Source organism: Talpa europaea (assembly GCF_964194135.1).
Source record: "Talpa europaea genome assembly, chromosome: 4".
NCBI classification, from domain to species: domain Eukaryota; kingdom Metazoa; phylum Chordata; class Mammalia; order Eulipotyphla; family Talpidae; genus Talpa; species Talpa europaea.
In genome coordinates, this window is record NC_140070.1 from 134,551,759 (window position 1) to 134,573,801 (window position 22,043).

The 22,043-nt window shown below is 41.0% G+C and overlaps 1 protein-coding gene across 1 annotated transcript; it reads right to left on the bottom strand.

The window, feature by feature from the left end:
* Positions 1 to 787: 787 nt before the first annotated feature.
* Positions 788 to 19,173, bottom strand: MRPL39 (mitochondrial ribosomal protein L39; the record flags this gene model as incomplete). The annotated part of the gene is made up of 10 exons (XM_084232222.1): positions 788 to 835; positions 3,725 to 3,772; positions 6,538 to 6,691; positions 7,717 to 7,782; positions 9,818 to 9,930; positions 12,280 to 12,347; positions 13,212 to 13,311; positions 15,315 to 15,454; positions 17,773 to 17,985; positions 19,116 to 19,173. The coding sequence occupies 10 exons, from the start codon at positions 19,171 to 19,173 to the stop codon at positions 788 to 790; spliced, it is 1,008 nt and encodes a 335-aa protein (XP_084088348.1).
* Between the last annotated feature and the right edge of the window lie 2,870 nt (positions 19,174 to 22,043).

Consider the following 22,043-nt stretch of genomic DNA (forward strand, 5'->3'; position numbering starts at 1 on the left):
GTAAATAAACCTCTGCTTTTAACTAAAAAAAAAGACGTATAATACAAGACTTGCTCAAGCATGGGGAAACACATTCTCAGGCACTGTTGTTAGGACTATCATTGGGCAAAACTCTTTGAGAGCTGGGATCTGGTAGCATTTATCAATAATTCCAGTACAAGAAATTTATAGCTCTCAAATTGTCATAGAGTGTACAGTGCTATGCAAGAGCATGAGGGAAGTCACGTGGATCCCAATCCCAGCTTTGCTACTTACCAGTCTGTGCTCTGTCTCCTCACTTACAAAGTGGAAACACCTTCTTCTCAACGGGTTGTTATAAGGATTCAATAAGTGGCTCCCTGTGAAAGGTGAGCACCAGGGCAGGACCAAATGAAGGCTCAGCGAATGAGAAGATGCGTAGTTGACCATCCACATGACACCTGCCATCTTGCACAAGGATGTTTACTGTTTCCAATAGTGAGAAACAGAAATAACTAGCACAGGCCTCGTTTTGTTTTTAGATTGCCTTTGTATCTGTACATGTTTACACATATGTATAAAGGAGTGAAAGGAGAAAACGTGCCAAAGTATTAACATCCAGGAACCAGGAGAGGTTGTGATGTTCCTGTGTAAAATTTTTATTGTAAACCTAAGTTGTTTTATCCTTTAGAGTAAGAAAAAGGTAAACGTCATATAAATCATAGGGAGGAAAATGCAGTTAATTTTTATAAGCACACATGAACATTACATAGAAAACTTTTATTTCTATTTACTATACATATTTAAACATTAGGATGATACTAGGTGACTAGGTAGATGCATTTTCTTCTGTTGGCTTAGTCTGATCTTCAGATACCTGTAAAAACATGAATAGCTTTATATTTCAGAAAAACACTTTTAGTTTTACCACTTCACTCTCCATTTAAAATCATCCCAGGGGCCTCCCCAGTGGCGCAGTGGTTGAGTGCTGGGCTGCGAAGCTGCCTCAAGCCTCTGCAGCGCCGGTTCATCCCTGGCCACCAGCGAAGGTCCCATATGGCACGCAGACCTCTCCTGCCTCACCCGCTGCTCCCCTCAGCAGTGTACTTCATCGGTCTGCCTGTTCTGTTCCCTGCTCTGGCTCTGGCTCTGGTGAATTCTCTCTCCCTCCTGCGCTTCTGACTGTACCCAGTGCTTGTATAAATAAATAAATCTTTAAAAATAAATGAATGAATGAATGAATGAATGAATGAATGAATTAATAAAATCATCCCAGAGTTCTCTTAAATGACCCTCATCTTTCTCCTTCAATAGTAATTATCAAGAGCTAAGAAGAAAGAAAACAAGGCCAAGTTCCCATTATAAATTATCAAGTATAGCATTTCCATTAAAAATGCAATCTGAAACACATGCAAGTCTTTTCAAGATTGTTATGTTATTTTTCATCATAAAATGATTTTAGGATAAGAAAAATAGAAGCACTGCATTAAATTAATCTATTTTTTTGTTGGGGACATGATTCTATTTTGCACAAAGCACAGTACACATTAATAGAAACAGATGGCTGTAAATATCTGATATAATTCTATTCTATATCACTGAGACATCAAACATACAAAGCCAAATCCACAGTCATCACCACCCCAAAACCTGCCCCACCTCCTGCATTATCCCTTTAGTGAAGGACTCTCCCCAGCTACCCAAGATCAGCATTAGGGAATCCACAGTCAGCTCTATCTAAATACTTATTCCAGCCATTCTCGCTGCCATGCCTGAACGTGACTGCATTTTTTTTTGCGTGTTTTTTTAAGATTTATTTATTTATACAAGCACTGCGGTACAGGCCAGAGGTGTGGGAGGGAGAGAGAATACACCAAAGACAGAGCTGGGAGCAGAACAGGCAGAAGGACCGAAATACACTGCTGAGGGGAGCAGTGGGCGAGACAGGAGAGGTCTGCCCCACCATGTGGGATTCTCACCAGCTGGGAATTGAACCTGCGCTACAGAGGCTGCAGACAGCTTCACAGCGCTGCACTCAACCTGCTGTGCCACCAGGGAGGCCCCATGACTGCAGTTTTAAGTCACAGCTGGCTCTACATTGTCCCCAGAATGAGCTTACAAACAGGAATGACTGACCAATAGGTCACTTGCTTGTTCAAATTCTCTAGTTACGCTCATCACCTTCAGAAGGGGAATGCAAATTCCACTTGAAAGACAAGCTCCCTGAATTCTATTTCTGACACACTTCTCTGGATTCATCTACATGCGACTGTACATTCACACTCATCTCACCTTCACAGGCTCTCCATCCTTTCATGCCTCTTGGCAAGAAGCTTCCTGAGATAACCCCCAATCTATCCCCTAGTAAATTCTTTCTCTGATCTGTTTTTATTCATCCCTTAAAACTAGCTTAGGAAAGACCAATTCCTGGAAACCTATCTTAACCAACCCCCAACATGATCTGGGTCCTTTTCTTCTGCATACTATCTCCACATGTGCATCTGAGTGTCTGCCTCTTCTTATTTTTAATATTTATATTAAACAGTATATATATTTTTCTATGTATACATAATATACATTTTATATATAACATGTATTTATAGATATAAATATTTATATTTTAAATATTATGTATATTTTATTTTATATTACACATATATTTATGTATATATTTTATTTATTTTTATTCATTGAAAATGTGCTTTCAGGGAACCTCCCTGGTGGTGCAAGGGGTTAAGATGCACCCTATGAAGCTATCCACAGCCACTGTAGCATGAGTTCGATCCCCAGCCAGGGAGCTACCCACATGGCACAGCAGACCTCTCCTGTCTCACCCATTGCTCCCCTCAGTAGTGGATTTCAGTCAATCTGCCCGTTCTGCTCCCCATTCTGTCTCTGGTGAATCCGCTCACCCCCCTACACCTCTGGCCTATACCCCAGTTCTTGTATGCATAAATAAATAAAATCTTTTTAAAAAAATGTGCTCTCAATCCAATAAATCTTTGCACATTTTCGTAGGAAAAACTCCAAAAAAGTGAAATTAATGGCTCAAGAATATCATGAATATTGAGGCTTCTATTATTTTTTTTTTTAAAGATTCATCTATTTATGCATACAAGAGCTGGGGCACAGGCCAGAGATGTGGCGGGTGTGGGGTGGGGTGGTGGTGGTGGTGAAAGGATTTACCAGAGACAGAGTGGGGAACAGAACAGGCAGGTCTACTGAAATACACTTGTCAGGGGAGCAGTGGGCGAGACAGGAGAAGTCTGCCTCGCCATGTGGGTTTCTCCCTGGCTGGCCGGGGATCGAACACATGCTGCTGAGGCTGCGGATTGCTCCCTAGTGCGGTGCTCAATCCCCTGCGCCACCAGGGAGGCCGAGGCTTCTATTCTTAATTTAATATACCAACTATAGCCCCAATACATAAATTTACAGAAAACATTATCATAAGAAAAACCTAATCAACACTATTACAACCATTAAGAACTACTACCACTATATAGTAATATCCTTATTTGTCTTCAAATTCTAGTGTACTATTTCCACATTAATAAAAACAAGAGAATTGCTAAATTACAACTTTTCTCTTGCCAAAATGCTACCCAGTCAACAACCGAACACACTCAGGCTATTGAGACAACTAATTACTTTTTTTCTTTCTTTCCTTCTATTTTTTGTTTGTTGCTGTTATTTAATCTCAAAAAAATAAATCTCTTCTTAGAAAAGTAATCATTAGCTGCCAAAAACACTTCTAAAAAACACTTACCATTTTCCGAGATCTTTCCAATAGCTTATTCCATATCGTAAAATGTGCCTTGAAGGGAAAAGATTTAATCTGAATTAAATTAAGCAGTGAAGTTAAAATAAACATGGCTGAGTATATAGGCTCTGAACAAAACAAATAAAATGTTGGACAGTATAGTGAGGCTCACTTAGGTAGTTACAAAAGGGCTTCAAATTGGTGGGGAAGGTACTGCATGGAACGGTGACTTTGGCATTTAAGGAAAAAACAACCTAAGTCCTGAATAAGCCATTATTGCTCTTTCGTCCACCTAAGCCATCGACAGCAGAGAAAGCATTCACTCTAATGGAAGTAACACTCTGCCCGCTTTCCCGCAGCATGAGTCTTTCTTTCAACATTCAATTTCGACATGCCTGAGGTCGTTCTTCAAATCATAAGCAACCACAGAGAGGTTCATGAAGAACTGTCACAGCTTCACACTGAAATGGCAGGCCTAGAAGATTTAGCAAATAACGCTAAAGACCAAGGAAAAACAAATGAAGACAACAGTAAAATTAAATAAGCATTTCCTTAATCCATAGCACTTTTATGTAGCAGAGGATTATCAGAAAGCAAAAGGAAAAGCTGTGCAAAATATATATTGAGACATAAATTTTATTGTCAGGTGAAGATGATCCTGAGGGATAAATCGATATTGACTAAGTTGGTAAAAGTACTCCTTGCAAGATCACTTGCAAACCCTTCTGGAGAAAGAATACATAATACGTTTAAAGGAAAACCATGCTTGACTTGGGCTGAATGAACTACTGGTGCTGAAATCTTAAGGTGTTACTGGAATACAGTGTGTGATGGAAGGTGATATGCAGTGAAGAAAGAGAGGTAGGCATAATCCATAAAAGGAAAAAATGATAACCTGAACTTCATCAATATTAAAAACCGCTGATGTGAAAAAGCCTGACATTAAAAGACAAAAAGACAGACTACAGAAAGTATTTGCAAACTACATATCTAATAAAGCATTTTACTCAGCAGTAAAAAGCAAACAATACAATTGGAATATTGGCAAAAGGACATGAACAGATATTTCTTAAAAAAAAAAAAAAAGATATACAATGACAAATAAGCACATAAAATGATGTCCAACATAAACAACCAACAGGAAAATGTAAATTAAAACTACGAGAAATCATTACAAACCTATCAGAATGGCTAAAATACAAAATAGTGACATCGATGCTTAGGATTTGAAAAAACTATCACACATTGCTGGTGGGAATGTAAATTAGTACAATTAATTTGATAGTTTCTTAAAAATGTAAACATGTACCTGGACATGTATCATAGAGAAATGAAAACATATATTTATAAAAATCTGTACACAAATGTTCAAAGCAGTACAGTATCCACAATAGCCAAAAAGTAGGCACAACCCAAATATCCATTAACATGTGAGTGGTTAAACAAGTGGTAGACCATCCACATCAAGGAACAAAGAATACTACTGAGCAATAAAAAGGTACAAGCTATTGATATATGCAACAAGTTAGACAGAGCTCCACAGAATTATGCTGCGTGAAAAAAAGCCCAATCCCAAAAGATTAGCAGTTGCCAGGGGTAAGGAGAGGGCACAGGGTGCAGGGAGTGGGTGTGAGTGTATGTGACAATGTAACAAAGCATAAAACCTCCTTGTAAAGTAATTATTTGGTATTTCACTGTCTTGTCCATACTCCCGCTGTGATATTGCACCACAGTTTTACAAAATGTTACAGTAGGGAAACTGGATAAAGGTATTTAGGGCAGGATCTCTTATTTTTCAAAACTGCACATGAATCTATAATCATCTCAAAATCAAAAATTTAATTGGAAAAAAAAATTACCAAAATGAGGGAGGCTGTGGGTCATGAACAGATCATTAAACTTAGGGAGAAGTGTAGGTCAAATGTAAGCCCAGGCCTCCCCGATGGCGCAGCGGTTGAGCGCTGGGTTGCGAAGCTGCCCGCGGCGCCGGTTCAATCCCCGGCTGCTCCCCGGACACCAGAGGAGGGTCCCACATGGTGCGCAGACCTCTCCTGCCACCCGCTGCTCCCCTCAGCAGTGTCCTTCTGCCTGCTCTGCTCCCCACTCTGGCTCTGGTGGATTCTCTCACCCTCCCGCGCTTCTGCCTGTACCCAGTGCTTGTATAAATAAATAAATAAATCTTTTTTAAAAAAGAAAAATCTTTAAAAAAAAAAAAAAAAAGTAAGCCCAGGGCCTCCCTGGTAGCACAGCGAAGTTGAGCACCACACTATGAAGCTGTCCACAGCATCTGCAGTGCAGGTTCGATTCCTGATTCCCTGCCGGCCAGGGAGAAACCCACATGACATGGCAGACCTCTCCGGCCTTGCCCGCTGCTCCCCTCAGCAGTGTCTTCAGTCCATCTGCCTGTTCTGCTCCCCGCTCTGTCTCTGGTGAAATCTCTCACCCTCCCGTGCCTCTGACCCTGTACCCCAGTTCTTGTACAAATAAATAAAATCTTTAAAACAAAATAACAAAAAAAAGTATACCTAAAAAAAAAAAAAGTGTAAGCCCAAATGGCATTCTAGAAGGTTTTACTAATACACATTCTAAAACTTCTCAATGTAGTAATTTGAACAATTAAAAATAGTATCTCAACTTGATTTATTAATGTTTCTTTTGTGAATTATCTGTTTACAACCTAGCAAAATAGTGTTTAATCTTAAACCCAAGATTATGAAGTATTAGAAAATTAAAACATATGTCCTTCAAATTGGTGTAAAAGCAAAATTAGAATCACCCACACCCAAACTGTATGAGCTGCAACTTTAAGGTTTACTTACTTTTAAGTGAACAGGCAAGGAGAGACCCTGGAATCTTCGTACAAGACTTGGCTGGGCGGTTTGAAGATTGTGAACTGCTGATACTTCATACTGGTAACAAACACTTGTTCTTGGAATAAGAGGGCCTTCACTCACATCAATGAAGTCACCAAATCTGATTGGATTTTTAAAAATAAAGAAATAAAACCTCAAATTCAAACCACTTACAGTAGTTGGTGAAAATGATCTCATTCTCTTTGCCGCTACATCCCTAACCAAGCTCTAGTCCCTAATGCCCCCGACATGATGACATAGTAAAAAGGCTAAAACTCTGAAAATCAGTCAGGGGAACCGTGTTCTTAATTAACATTAATATAACTACAGGTTTTTAAGATGCTATTAAGTGGACCCACAACCTTTCAACAATTCATTACAACAGAGGTTGGAATTCAGCATACAGGACAGACTGTATGACGAAACACAGGGCAGATTCCTAGATGAAAAACATTAAATCTGAGTCAAAAAAACATGAGGTTGGGAAAACAGATATAGGTCATGAAATCTTCTTTTGTTACATCTAATTACCAAGCTAATTCTTACCATCCCACCCTGATTTATTGAGAAATAATTGACATACATTAGTGTGTATGTTTAAGGCACACAGCATGATGGTTTCACATACACATGCTGTAAATGCTGCCCATGAGAGGTTCCACTAAACACCCATGTGTTTTTTGCTCAATACATTCTGACCTCTCACTCCTGCATTAGACAGTACACTCTGATTTAACTTACTTATATGTCACATGGTAAAACTAATGGGTTGAGATTCAGATTCTGTGTACATGTGAAATACCATGTGAAATTCATGATGATGAATATTTTGGCCAATTTCAAAATCAACTCTCAGAAAGCATATTTTTGAACAGTGCTTTTCCACTCTTAAAATGCAGAAATAAAAATAAACAATAGAACAATTAAATAACAATGAGGAACAGAAGCCATAACCACTCCTGAAGATAATTTAAAGCTTCCAATTACCACCACATCAGAAAAATAAAGAAAGCAATAGAAAACAAAGTAATAAGAATAACAAAATTAAGTACAAATACATCTTGTTCAGTTCTACACTACATTCAGGTAGCCATAAATGTATGGCTACTATAACTTAGCAGAGCAGACAATTTTATTCTTATTTACCTGTGTAATTTGACTATTCTCTTAGGGTTCTGAGAGGCCTTCTCTTCTATGAAATCTATTTTGTATCTAAAAAACAAAACAGAAAAATCAATGCTTAAATATAACAAAAAGAAGGGTTTAAGGACGTCTCCCTCTCACTTAACAACAGTTTTTTTTTTTTTTTTTTAATAGAGGCATGTTTTTTTTTATTTATTTATTTGTTTGTTTTTGTTTATACATGCACTGGGTACAGTCAGATGCAGGGGAGAGTGAGAGAATTCACCAGAGCCAGAGCGGGGAGCAGAGCAGGCAGAAGGACCAAAGTACACTGCTGAGGGGAGCAGCGGGCGGCAGGAGAGGTTTGCGCGCCATGTGGGACCCTCCTCCGGTGTCCGGGGAGCAGCCGGGGATCGAACCGGCGCGCAGAGGCCGCGGGCAGCTTCGCAACCCAGCGCTCAACCGCTGTGCCACCGGGGAGGCCCAACAACAGTTTTTTAAAAATGTAGCTTGCCCTTGGAGGCGTCTCCTTCACCTCCTTCACTGGGCCAGAGCCTCCCAACTCCACCAGACTGTCCTTGCCAATGGCAAATGTGACTCTTTGATGCCCAACTAGTGAACACATTTCAGGCGCGCCTTGCTTAGGTAAAAGGAGGGTCTAAGACAGGGCACAGAAAGAGAAGAGCCTCCAGAAAGCTGAAATAACAAGCAATAAAGAATGCAACGGTGAGGGGAGGAGTGAGAAGTGGAAATAAGGCCTACAATGGAGAATCCCCACAGGTAAGATCAAGGCCTGCCTGTGTTAAGTCCCTCCAATCTTTCCATTAAATACTAGAAGGATAGGAGAAGAAAGATGCCAAATATACAAAATAATACAATTTATTGACTGATGTTATCACTTCACAATGGAGGAAAAAAGGGAAACCACTCTGTTGATATGAAGAGAACTGGCAGAAGAAACAGAGAAGTAAAACAAAGTAAGAAAATTATCATTTACTAATGAGGAGTGAGTGGGGCTTTTACTCGGTGAAATAATGAGATGAACAGAGTGTGCTGATTCAGAAAAAGAAATGTTGGAGCTGAAAATAAAATGGTGTAATATATAGCAAATATAAATATTCTTTTTTTTAATTTGATTTTTTTTTTTCAGAAAAAAAAATTTTTTTAAAAAGATTTATTTATTTATTTATACAAGCACTGGGCACAGTCAGAAGTGCGGGAGGGTGAGAGAATTCACCAGAGCCAGAGCAAGGAGGAGAAGAGCCAGACAGACAGAGGACACTGCAGAGGGGAGCAGCAAGTGGGTGGGACAGGAGAGGTCTACAGCGCCATGTGGGTATCTCCCTGGCCGGCCCAGAATCAAACCAGCACTGCAGAGGCTGCGGACAGCCTCACAGTGCTGCACACAACCCGCTGCGCCACCGGGGAGGCCCCTATAAACATTCTTAAAAGCTGAATTTTCTTCAATACATGTAACTTTGTAAGGTTAAATCCTGCTTTAAAGGTTGGGCCTCCCCGGTGGTGCAGCGGTTGACCGCTGGGTTGCGAAGTCTCTGCAGCGCCAGTTCAATCCCCAGCTGCTCCCCAGCCACTGGAGGCGGGTCCCACATGACGCGCAGACCTCTCCTGCTGCCCGCCGCTCCCCTCAGCAGTGTACTTCGGTCCTTCTGCCTGCTCTGCTCCCTGCTCTGGCTCTGGTGAATTCTCTCACCCTCCCACGCTTCTGACTGTACCCAGTGCTTGTATAATAAACAAACAAACAAATAAATAAATCGTAAAAAAAAAAAAAAAAAATCCTGCTTTAAAGGAAGTCAACTCTTGGGCCTCCCCGGTGGCGCAGCGGTTGAGCGCTGGGTTATGAAGCTGCCCGCAGCCTCTGCAGCACCAGTTCGATCCCCGGCTGCTGCCCGGCCACTGGAGGAGGGTCCCACATGGTGCGCAGACCTCTTCTGCCGCCCGCTGCTCCCCTCAGCAGTGTACTTTGGTCCTTCTGCCTGCTCTGCTCCCCCCTCTGGCTCTGGTGAATTCTCTCACCCTCCCGCACTTCTGAATGTACCCAGTGCTTGTATAAATAAATAAAAATAAATCTTAATAAATAAATAAATAAAAGGAAGTCAACTCTTACTTGTTATGTTGAAATATATCTAATGCCACTTTTGCATCAACATCCAGAGTTTCAAATGGAAGATCTTTATAAATGAAAGCATGAGCATCTTTTGTGAAGGAACGTAGGTTCTCCTAAAAATGAAAATAATAACCTGTTAGAACAATTTATTTAAAAGCATTTTTCCATAAGCCAGATAAGATAAAACTGTATGCCTAACATTATAAATCCAACTAAAATAAAAAGCATGGGGCCTCCCCGGTGGCGCAGCGGTTGAGCGCTGGGTTGCGAGGCTGCCCGCAGCCTCTGCAGCGCCGGTTCAATCCCCGGCTGCTCCCCGGCCACCAGAGGAGGGTCCCACATGGCGCGCAGACCTCTCCTGCCGCCCGCTGCTCCCCTCAGCAGTGTACTTCGGTCCTTCTGCCTGCTCTGCTCCCCGCTCTGACTCTGGTGGATTCTCTCACCCTCCCGCGCTTCTGACTGTACCCAGTGCATGTATAGACAAAACAAACAAACAAATAAATAAATAAAACATGCCTCTATATTAAAAAAAAAAAAAATTCATTAAAAAAATAAATAAATAAAAAGCAAAGTCAAGTTTGTTAGGAGAAAAAGTTATTAATTCACAACAATTGACTACCTATTAAGATATCAGCCTGTATTAATAATAATTAAAGACAATCTTACAAGAAGTTTCAATAAACATTACATTCAAATTATAGAACTTGTAAATGTTTTCAAAACTACGATGCAACAATTAAGAAATGCTAATAAATAATAAAATACAAAAAAAATTTTTACACTAAGTAAAACTAAATTTGTAAAAGCATTGAGAAATAAATTATTGTTTACATGATTCAGAAAGTTGGACGAGGATATTGGCCCTGTTCAAAATATAACATCAATCTAACACTGAAAATTTCTGTTTAATGAAAATGTCAATTTTACATAATTATAATGATTAATTAATAACATACACTAACAAATCCTTTTGAGATTTTAAGTAAAAATTATTAAAGTGCTTTTGAGATTTTAAGTAAAATTATTTATTAAACATTTTTAATAAAAAAGTAATAAAAATTATCTCAATAAATTTTAATTTAAAGGTTTTAATATACACTAACAAAATTATTTAATGAAAATAAATTTTAAAATTTTAACAAAAATTTATTTAAAAATTTTATAAAAAATTGAGTTTTCCTATTTTAAGTCACTACTTCTGGGAAGTACTTAACTACTTAGAAACAGAAAGGACTTATACTACTTAAGATCAAATAGTCTCTTTTTTTAATTTTATTTTCCGATAGAACTCTGGTATAAGCCAGAGGTGCAGGGGGGTAAGAGGATTCACCAGAGATAGAGTAGGGAGTAGAACAGATAGATCTACTGAAATACACTTTTGAGGAAAACAGTGGGAGAGACAGGAGAGGTCTGCTGTGCCATGTGGGTTAGCTCCTTGACCAGGGATAGAACTTAGGCCATCGTGGTGATAGTATTGAGACTTAACCCTTAGGCCACCAGGGAGGCCTGAGTTTGATCCCTGGCCAGGAAACTGACCCACATGGGGCAGCAGACCTCTCCTGTCTCACCCGCTGCTCCCCTCAGCAGTGTATTTCAGTAAATTCGCCTGTTTTGCTCCCCACACTGTCTCTGGTGAATCCTCTCACACCCCACACCTCTGGCCTGCACCCCAGTTCTTGTGTGCATAAACAAAATTTAAAAAGAAAGAAAAAGAAGACAAGTTTCATAGATAATCAAAGTTGAATCTTGATCTCATTAGTTGTTACTTAACTTCTCCATTAAAGTAAGAATCTCTTCTTAAATTTGGGGACATACATGAAAAGGAAGAAGTGATATTGACACAAGCCCAGAGATGCTGCGGAAACAGTTCCAGTATCGTCGCCGGCCTCCTCCCGATCTTTCTCTCTACCGCTCTTCCTTCTTTCCCTTTCTCTCTTTCTACCCTTCCTACTTTGCTCTTTCCTCTCTGGATATTTATATGGGTAGGATATATAAGAACTTCCAAATCCAGAATTTAAACCTCAATCTGTTCTGACTTCAAAATTCCTGCTTTAAGATGCAACACTAAGGAAAAACTACTATCAAGTATAATCATAAAATGCCCTCTACTGTAAGACACATTTGTTTCCAGCGATAATAAATTGACACATTGGCACACTATCTGCCTCCTCTTTTCTGGACATCTTGAAAACCACTATCCTAAGAAACAGAAAGATCTGTACAAGGGAGAAGCCCTTCAAGAAAAGGTCAAGAACATAAAGCTTCCATACAACTGCCCATGCTGTTGTGAATACTCTCATTCATATGCCTCTGTCTTAAAATATACTGGAAAAGCAACAACAAAGATAAATTCTTTTTAAATACCCTCAACATGCAGCATCACTCAACAATACTACCCGAGGAATCATTCAAACAAAGAAAAGCACACATTCTAAAATTAATTTTCCAAAGAGTACACTTACTTTGGTTGGCATCCACTCATCAAGTTTCTTATCCAAAACTACGTCATAGCAGAAGGCTCCGGCAATCACTGTAAATTCAACCAAAATAAAAAGCTAAGTTGAATCGGCTAGGGAGAAAAGGGACTGATTTGCAACAACTGAATATGTAGACCAGGAGACAAAGGGTCAGCAATCCCTCCCCACTCTACAAATTATAAAATTGCCACCATTGTCCCAGCTGCTTGCCGTAGCACCACTAAATCTCTCCCCTCACCCAAAACCTTTAATCATTAAAAATTCCATATAATACTAGCTACAAAAATTCCAAAACAACAAGGTATTTCATAAGTTGGTGAGTGATAAATGAACATGTAATGCTGAAATTACTTTAAAATAGCTTTTAAATTACTTTAAAATAGCTTATACATGTCCTCATTTTTGTTCTATTCTTAGAATCATTGCATTTTTTTTTCAATTATTGGTGTATATACTTCTACCTTTCACGAAAATACAAATGTACTCTTGCAAAAATCCTAGTTTTAAGAAATTACAATGAGTATGAACTTTTCCATCTCCCCAAGTGGTGTCCCCCTCCAGAGTCACAGTCATTTATGGTGAAAAGCACCACATGGGCACAGCTTTCTCAAAAGTGCATTTATAATCTCATTCCCGCATCCACCACTCAATTTGGACGTAATGCTTAAAGTGGTAAGAAATAAACAGAGAGATAGCATAATTTCATGAAATTCACATCCAAGAGAAAATTCTCCTCTAATTCAGTTAAATATTGCCCGCCAATAATAAGCAGAATAGATTTTAGTACCCATAATAAATGGAATGCATGTATGATGGTAATTTTTATTCCATAAAAGTAAAAACTCTATACAACATCAAATAGGTATCCAAATATTCAGCGGTCGCCACGTATGTCTGTATTTACGTGTGTACGTTACCAGGGACTTCTGGAGCTCTGACCAAACTGACCACATAGTCATCCTTGAAGGCCCGCTCCACGACACAGCCCATTATCATGGCACAAGAGCGCCAATAAGCCTGGAGAAATGAGAGACACGAAAACATAATACACGCTAGCACTATATAATACCCACTCGGTATTAATACTTAGGTTGACTTCTGACTTAGGACCTATTTCTCAGTCTCTGTCCATCCTCAGCATGGTACCCATCAGGCCATGACCTACTGTCACCAAATAAAACCACAGAGGAATGTAACACCAGCTTCCTGTTGCCAGCAGCTTCTGTTAAAGCTATCAGATACCGTAATGTTTATCAAACAATAGACAGTTTTACTATCTGGTAATAATTTTATTTTGAACCTAAGATAAAGTTAATTGTCCACAAACTTGTACTAAAATAATGTTAATATACTGTGTACACGCATACATTTTATAACATAATCTATGTTAACAATATGCTAATATGCATATCAATGTATTACATAACAAAATATGTATGTTAATACTATGTTAATATGGTATATATGTTTACATAAATTTGGAAGGAAAGGTCAACCTTTAAGAATTAGTTCTAATATTCCTATGATTCCTATGGCGTACTGAACATTACATAACTTATCACTCAGGTTACTCATAGCAAAAAGTTATTTCTAATAATTCATAGCACCTCACTATTAACCTGGCTTTGCTTTTACCAGCACTTTTAGATTCATGGATGAGCCTGATATGGGAACCCACACAATGACCTTATCAGACTCATAAAGATCCTATGGCCCATCTCATGCCCCTGACTGGCACTGCAATGGACACTGACTGTTACAAGTTCCTCTCCACATCTGAGGATGGCAAGGGCGCGCTCCTTTGGGTGTATGTGGCAGAATGTATTCTACACAACTACACAACATACACTAAAAGTCAGCACAAACCCAGGTCTTGAAGGCAAACAGAAAAATGCACTTCTCCACCTATCCTAGTTAAATGCAGTCAATGTCTACTGAAGTCAAGAGTCAGGATGCCTAAGAGCAAATCCAGGCTCCACCACTTCCCAAACCACTTGGTCAAGATGCTGAACCTCTTCTTGCCTCAATTTATTTATCTGGAAAATGGGGATAATAGCAACCACTTGGTATGTTATTATGAGGATTAAATGGCTTAATACCTGTAAATTACCTAAGGCAGTACTTAATACATAATATACAATGTTAGATATTACTATTAGCAAGTCTATCATTTTTCCAAGTATTTCAATTCTGCAAATATTTATTAACCACCTACAATATGTTAATCAAGGACTAAGTTCAATAAGGAACATGGCCTCTGTCTTTACAGATTCAAGAATCGAAACATTCAACAATTACAAAGCAAAATGAGAAGATTGTATCTAGAGACACTGCCACATTCTGTGAGGGCCTACAGAAAAGAGGAATTAATTCTGACAGGAAGAAAGTTCTAAAGAGCAGAGAACATTTTAATTCAACTATAACAAAGAATTTTAATTGGGATGGGAAAGAAAATGCTGATAGTTGAAGGAAAAGGTAGTCAACAAAAGCCAGGAAAGTAACAGCACACACCCCTGCGGGCAAAGAGCAAAGAGCAAGTGCTGGCAGGAAGCAAAATCCGAAAGACCTCGCAGGTCAGGTAATGCAGGGCCCGAGAAGTTACAGGCAGGCGAGTCCTTTAGGGATATGGGTCATGTCACAACTCTTATATGACTATTCTGGACAACTTTATAAAAGGGGGTGGGGAGGGCAGAGCTAATTAAGTTATTGAAATAATCCAGAGAAGATGATCAAAGGCTGGCTTCAAGCAGCAGCGGGAATGAAATTAACTGCAGTGTAAAGTGATCAGTAAATGCAAGTTGAACAAAGCTATGAATATGAAAGTCATGTCGTCTCAAACCAAAACACAGAGAAACAGAAGCCACTGGTATTTACTAAACTCTGAAGATGCCTAATCCAACAAGCAAAACGTGGACTAGCACACCACAACCCCTGGCCATGGCCATATTTGTGCATTTCATATACCCTCAAAAACAGACTTAACAAAAAGAAGAAAAAGATGAATGTAGAGATTGAAATACCTTATTTACTTCTCCTGGGTCACGATCTTTGAAAGTAAGAAACTGAATTTCACAGGACTCGGTCAGAGGCTTGTACATGTCCCAGGGCTGCCCGTCCACCAGGGCCAGCATGGACTTCTTACAGTACCACTCACTTAAATCTAGGAATTTACAATAGATTGCTGGTCAAAATTTAACCAAACCCACAGTGAAAAGTTACATGTGTAAGTACTACAGTTAGAAATAAAACAATAAAGGGGCCTCCCCGGTGGCGCAGCGGTTGAGTGCTGGGCTGCGAAGCTGCCCGCAGCCTCTGCAGCGCCGGTTCGATTCCCGGCTGCTCCCCGGCCCCCAGAGGAGGGTCCCACATGGTGCGCAGACCTCTTCTGCCGCCCGCTGCTCCCCTCAGCAGTGTACTTCATCGGTCTGCCTGTTCTGCTCTCCGCTCTGGCTCTGGTGAATTCTCTCACCCTCCTGCGCTTCTGACTGTACCCACTGCTTGTATAAATAAATAAATAAATCTTTAAAAGAAAAAAATAAATAAAACAATAAAAAGGCAACATTCTGCAAGCTGCCTGTCTGGGGAGAAGGAAATATTACATAGTATATCTGTCACCAATTAAAAAAATCCCCAAAACATCCAATGAATTGTTTATTATTAACCATTTACAAAAATCATTAAGGCTGTACAGCTGCAAATTAATTTGCCAATTGTCAAATAACAAAACAATTATCTAAGGGCTACACTTTAATATTCAGAGAGCAGCATCACCAATATATTTAGATGTATGCATACACAATTCAGAAAAAATGACAAACATACAAATACTCATCCACATTAAGTCTGTTCTACATGGGCTTGGGGTTACATTCTCAAACCATCTTACTTTCCCTGCTGTGGACTCTTCAAGTTAAATTCTACTGTTACCAGTTTGTAATTATTAGTGTTAATTCACATATAAGCCAATCAGCTCTGGTTTGTTCTATGACCCTGGGCTATAACTCCATACCTGCTTAGAAGGTTTTTTGAATGCACAGCTATTCACAAAAATGGTTAAACTACAGCACCTAAATTATTAGCACTACATCATTTCCATGAGGCAGGGATCAAGTCTATTTCATTCATCGGTATATCCAAGGCCTTACAACAGACCTAAATATAGTAGGACCTCTATAAACTTTAATGAATAACGAGCAAGTGTCAGGGCCAGAGTCATGTTGTGAGTAGTCCAGAAGTGTCACCTCTACATGTCTCTGAAAGGCCTGAGTTTTGTCTTATCTCCTGTAATCCTACATCTACCATATAGCAGAGGATTAATAATTACTAGCCAAACAATTACTGTAAGTACTGATTCAAGTGATAAAACATTGAGAGTATATATTCTATAGGCCCATGTAACCTGCTAATTAAATTTGTTAATTATGTAAATGGAATCTTTTCTGAGTTTCCAAAAGTCTGAGCAATGGAGCTAGTCATATAAATATGTGACTGTGCTGTCTATATCCATACATTGGGCTTTCTAAATTTAAATATTATTAGTTCCATCAAAACTACTATAAAAGCACTGATCACAAATAAAATATAAAGCCCCCGTTCCCTGCATTTCCACAACAAATCATACATGGGGCACAGGTATCTCTGTTAAGACATGAACAAAACAAATATTTCACCCCAATCACATTCACCTCACTGCACATTTCCAATCACACATTTACCACGTTTACATGTGGATGTAAACAAAAAAACCACACACGAAGTAAGTGGTAAACAGATATATAATTTAAGTTAGGTTGCAAAGAGTAAGAAAGGAAACGGTGGCCAAAGAAGCTGGTCATCAGAGGCCAGGGCAGCCCCTTAGCCAAAAATCCTTCCAGGAGACCTCCGGTTACACGGGAGTACTGCCCACAAAGGCAAGTACTCTAACTAGTAACAATACTTTGAGTTCCGCCTGTATCTGCCAGAAACAATTGCAGTGTCAACTGTAGCCACAATCCAGTTAAGCCCCAGGACAACCTGGTATTCCAGTGCCAACCTTGCAAGGCCACAAGTACACTTAAGAGCTAAAGCCGGGCCTCCCTGGTGGCGCAAGGGGTTAAGAGGCAACCTGTGAAGCTACCGTAGCCACTGCACCAAGAGTTCCAGGGAGCAGCCCACATGGCACAGCAGACCTCTCCTGTCTCCCAGCTGCCCCCCTCAGCAGTGTATTTCAGTAGATCTGCCTGTTCTGTTCCCCACTCTGTCTCTGGTGAATCCTCTCACCCCCCACATCTCTGCCCTGTACCCCAGTTCTTGAATGCATAAATAAATCAATCTTTAAAAAAAAAAAAAAGAGCGAAAGCCAAGGTGAACAGACTATAAGATGCTGGATAAAGGACTTCTGGAAACTTCAGGGAGTAATTACAGCAGCTTATCCCTACTGCACCAGTCTTCAGCATGATTTACTTAAGTGTCAAAACTGTGTTGTGACTTGTTACTTACGCATCGCACAACTATAAGGAGTTGAAATGTTTTTATTCATCACAAAGATGGTGCCAGGGTCCGTTTTCCCAGCAAGTTTAACTTCAATCTTCTCAGTTCGGGGGGTTAATGATAATTGCCTGCTTTTCTCCTTATTATAGAGCTCATTCTGCAATTCTATCACTTCAGTCGGTGACAGCGACAGCCGAGAAGCTGGAGATGTGGCTATAAGTCCTGTGTGGAAATTACAATAAATATGAAGATTGAAAAATACCGCTAACATACAGCCAATACCCCACCCTGTCCCAATCCCCAAACACCACCATCCACATATAAGAACAGGGGAGGAGGGTGATAATGCTCTCAGGAGTCAAACTAACGCTTTCTAATTTTAATCAAAATGCCAAAGGACGAAAACGCAGCTAGCCCAGATCTGCGCTCTTATTTCAACTTTGCTCTTCCACCATCAGATCTCCATTTCCCACCAATTTCCGCTCATATTCCAATGCGTGCTTTACAATAAGGGACCAAGAGTCACCAGGAAGTGGCCTCCCTGGTGCAGCAAGGGGTTAAGATGCAACCTATGAAGCTATCAGCAGGCACTGCAGCACAAGTTTGATCCCTGGCCATGGAGCTACCCACATGGAGCTACCCACATGGCCTGGCAGACCTCTCCTGACTGCCAGCTGCTCCCTTCAGCAGTGTACTTTGGTTAATCTGCCTGTTGTGTTCCCCACTCTGTCTCTGGTGAATCCTCTCTCTCTCTCTCTCTCTCTCTCTCTCACACACACACACACACACACACACACACACACACACACACAGATCTCCCCTCTCCCGCCCCTCTGGCCTGCACCCCAGCTCTTGTATGCATAAAAATAAAATAAATCTTAAAAAAAAAAAAAAAAAGTAAACCAGTGACAGGGAAGGTGAGCAAAGCTGTCTCTTTGCAAAACGCCTTGGAGAGGACAAGAAAGCTCCGAGACACTGGAGGTCCCGCGCCCAAACTCTGAACAATATCCAGGGCGAGAAATGTTGGGCATATTTTCCAAACGCCAAACCAGGAGATTTGGCAGAACAAGTTCGACTATCCCTCAAGGGGGGAAAAAAAAAAAAAAAAAAAAAAACCACGTTTGCACAGGGCCGTGGATTCCTTACCCCAGGTGCCCCGAGCTCTCCCTGCAGCCCCGCCCTGGGTCTCCCCACCCCCCAGCGCCCCCAGATCGGCACCCCCAGGTCGAGAAGGGGCCGCAGCAGGGACTGAAAGCCTGGCCTCCGCCGCCAGCCCCGCGAGGCTCCCCGGGACCCTTCTTGGGACCCATCTGAGCATCTGGCTCCCCGTCCCCACGGCCGCTGCCACTCACTCCAGCCCGCCCGGCCGGCGGGGGCGGCCCGCCAGAGCCGCAGCGCCCGTGCCCCCATGGCCCGCGCCCCCTTGGCGGCCATAGGAACCGCGGCGCGCAGGTCCGTCTCTTCCTCCTCCCCGGAAACTCCGAGCGTGCATCCCCGGTTCCGGTGCACTATTAGTTCCGTTCCAGCCCCGGCACGCCGCCTGCGGGCCGCCACTAGGGGGCGCCGAGGCACCTTGCTGGAGGTGAGGCTCACGTGCGCCAGCAACCTCCCCTCTCCAAGGGTTCGAGCCCCGCCGCCCGGGCGCTGCCGGGGCATCCAGTAAAGAATAACTATAGAAAGGGGAAAATGGGGTGGAGTGGGGAAGGTTTCTGTTTATCCTTGTTTTTCCCAGCTGGCCACGCCGATGATCTTTTCTAGGTGGTGGCTTATCTCAGTTTTGTAAGGGTGGTCTTTGAGGTGGGCTTGCAACCGAGTTGCTCATTAAATTGTCCATCTTATTGTGCACCTCCAAGTGTGTCCTGTTAACGTTGGAGGGATTTTGTAATCTGTAGAGCTTTACAAATTACCTAGAGGGTCTAGAGAAAGAAAGTGCAAATTAGAAGGCTTCTGTTCGTCCCCTTGAGAGCCCAAGCGCCCAGTGCAATGGGTTCACAGGGTCGGTGCTCGCTCATAGATATGTGTTCAAAGAATGAATGAATGAACGAATGCCTTGCAAAAGACCTCTGCGCAGTATCTAATTCCTTTTTCATAGCAGGATATTATTGCTGTTGTAAGCATCCATAGGTGAAGTCTGGAAGTGCTTTTATTCAAAATTGGTTAATGCTTTATTTAAGGAGGCTAAATGTACAGGTAGAGCCCACATTGCCTTTTCCGCCTCTGCTCTTTGGCTTGCAATGGAAATACAGCACCACCAGGTGGAAGTACCCGCTAAGGAACAAACCCTACGTCCTCGATGGCTCCTCTGCTGTCAAGACCCAAATTTCACATTCACATCTGCGCTGGAAAACCCCTTTCTTCACTTTTAAAATAAGAAATGCAAGTAGGTGGTTGAGCTTGGATTTAAGTCCAGTCTACATTTTGCTAGACCACCTCTCCTTTAAGATCTTAATTCAAAACAGGTGTGTGGTGTGTGGTGTTGGTGGGGGGGAGGGGTGTGTGTGGTGTGTGTTTCTGCTTTGCTTCCTCCCTAAATATGCATATGCTTATTCCCTTGAAAACTTGTTTCACCAGTATTTTAGTGTCTGTCCCTTTTCATCCTATCTAGCTGTCATCAGAACATATTAGAGCAACATTTAAACAAACTCTGACCATAATTAGGAAAATTTAAATCATAGATTGCCTTGGGAGCAGGAATTGCAAGTCACAAGTTTCTCAGAAATTAACTTGGTTGGAGGGAATGTTACTGATGATAATGACCAGCTAATACTGACTAGATGCCAATTGTTGGTCTGGGTTCATTAATTCTAACCTGCTTGATGAATAAGCATACTTATTTTCATTTTCCTGGAGAGGAAAATCAGGTTTGGAGAGCTTGAGAGACCTACCCCACAATTTTGTCTAAGAATCATCCCCCCAAAATATTTCATCATTCTAAATTTCCTTTCTGACCTCCTTCTTTACTAGCCTTCCCCCGAATTTAATCTTACTCATTTCTATCTCTTTCCCAAATAATAGGAATCAGATCTGCAGCAGTAAATATTTAAGTTAGGCATGAGACATCTTTTTGTGCCAGAGAGCAAGGAAAGACTCAAAAATAGAGAGAAATGTTAAAAGAACATAGGTCCAGCTTGAAGTGGGCTTACATGAGACAAATTTAGGTTAGGTGAAATAATTCTGTAAATTATTTTAAATTAGTTTACACACACACACACACGCATATTATATTAATACATATTTTTATAGCAGAGTTGTATTTCATACCACAGAAAAGCTAAACAGTTCTTTCCCAACAGTAAACAGAACCAAGGATACAGATTCCCAAGATACATATTCTTGTAGGTAGTGTTTTTTTATTTCATTTTACAAAAAAAAAAGCGTGTGTGTAAATTATGTTAAGAAAGCGAATGTTTTTTTCTAACCCTCATTGATAAGTACCAAATAATGTTTATTTAAAATAGTAGTGACTGGGGCTCCTCCGGTGGTGCAGCGGTTGAGCGCTGGGTTGCGAAGCTGCCCGTAGCCTCTACAGCGCCGGTTTGATCCCCGGCTGCTCCCCGGCCACCAGAGGAGGGTCCCACATGGCGCGCAGACCTCTCCTGCAGCTCCCGCTGCTCCCCTCAGCAGTGTATCTCGTTCGTCTGCCTGTTCTGCTCTCCGCTCTGGCTCTGGTGAATTCTCTCACCCTCCTGCACTTCTGACTGTACCCAGTGCTTGTATAAATAAATAAATAAATCTTTAAAAAATAAATAAATAAATAAATAAACATGAAATAGTAGTGAGTCAGGGCCTCCCTGGTGGCACAAGGGGTTAAGTCTCAGCACTATGAAGCTATTGCCAGCCACTGTGGCCTGAGTTTGATCTCCGACCAGGGCGCTAACCCACATGGCACAGCAGACCTCCCCTGTTCGCCCTCTGCTCCCCTCAGCAGTGTATTTCAGTAGATCTGCCAGTTCTGTTCCCTGCTCTGTCTCTGGTGAGTCTTCTCACCCCCTGCACCTCTGGCCTACATCCCAGTTCTTGTATGCATAAATAAAAATAAATCTTTAAAATAAAATAAAATACTAATGACTTACTAAGTCATTAAAGTTACTAAGTATTTAAAGTTGTAAGCTTAATCACAGATTGAAGGGAAAGTGAGAATCCTTTAATCTGAAACCCCTACCCCTCATTTTACTAGAGAGAGAAGATGAGTTACAGAAAGGCTAGTATTTGGCTCAAGGCCATACAAATGTGAGTGTAGCATCTGGGATCACTGGAAACACCAGCACATGGGAAAAATG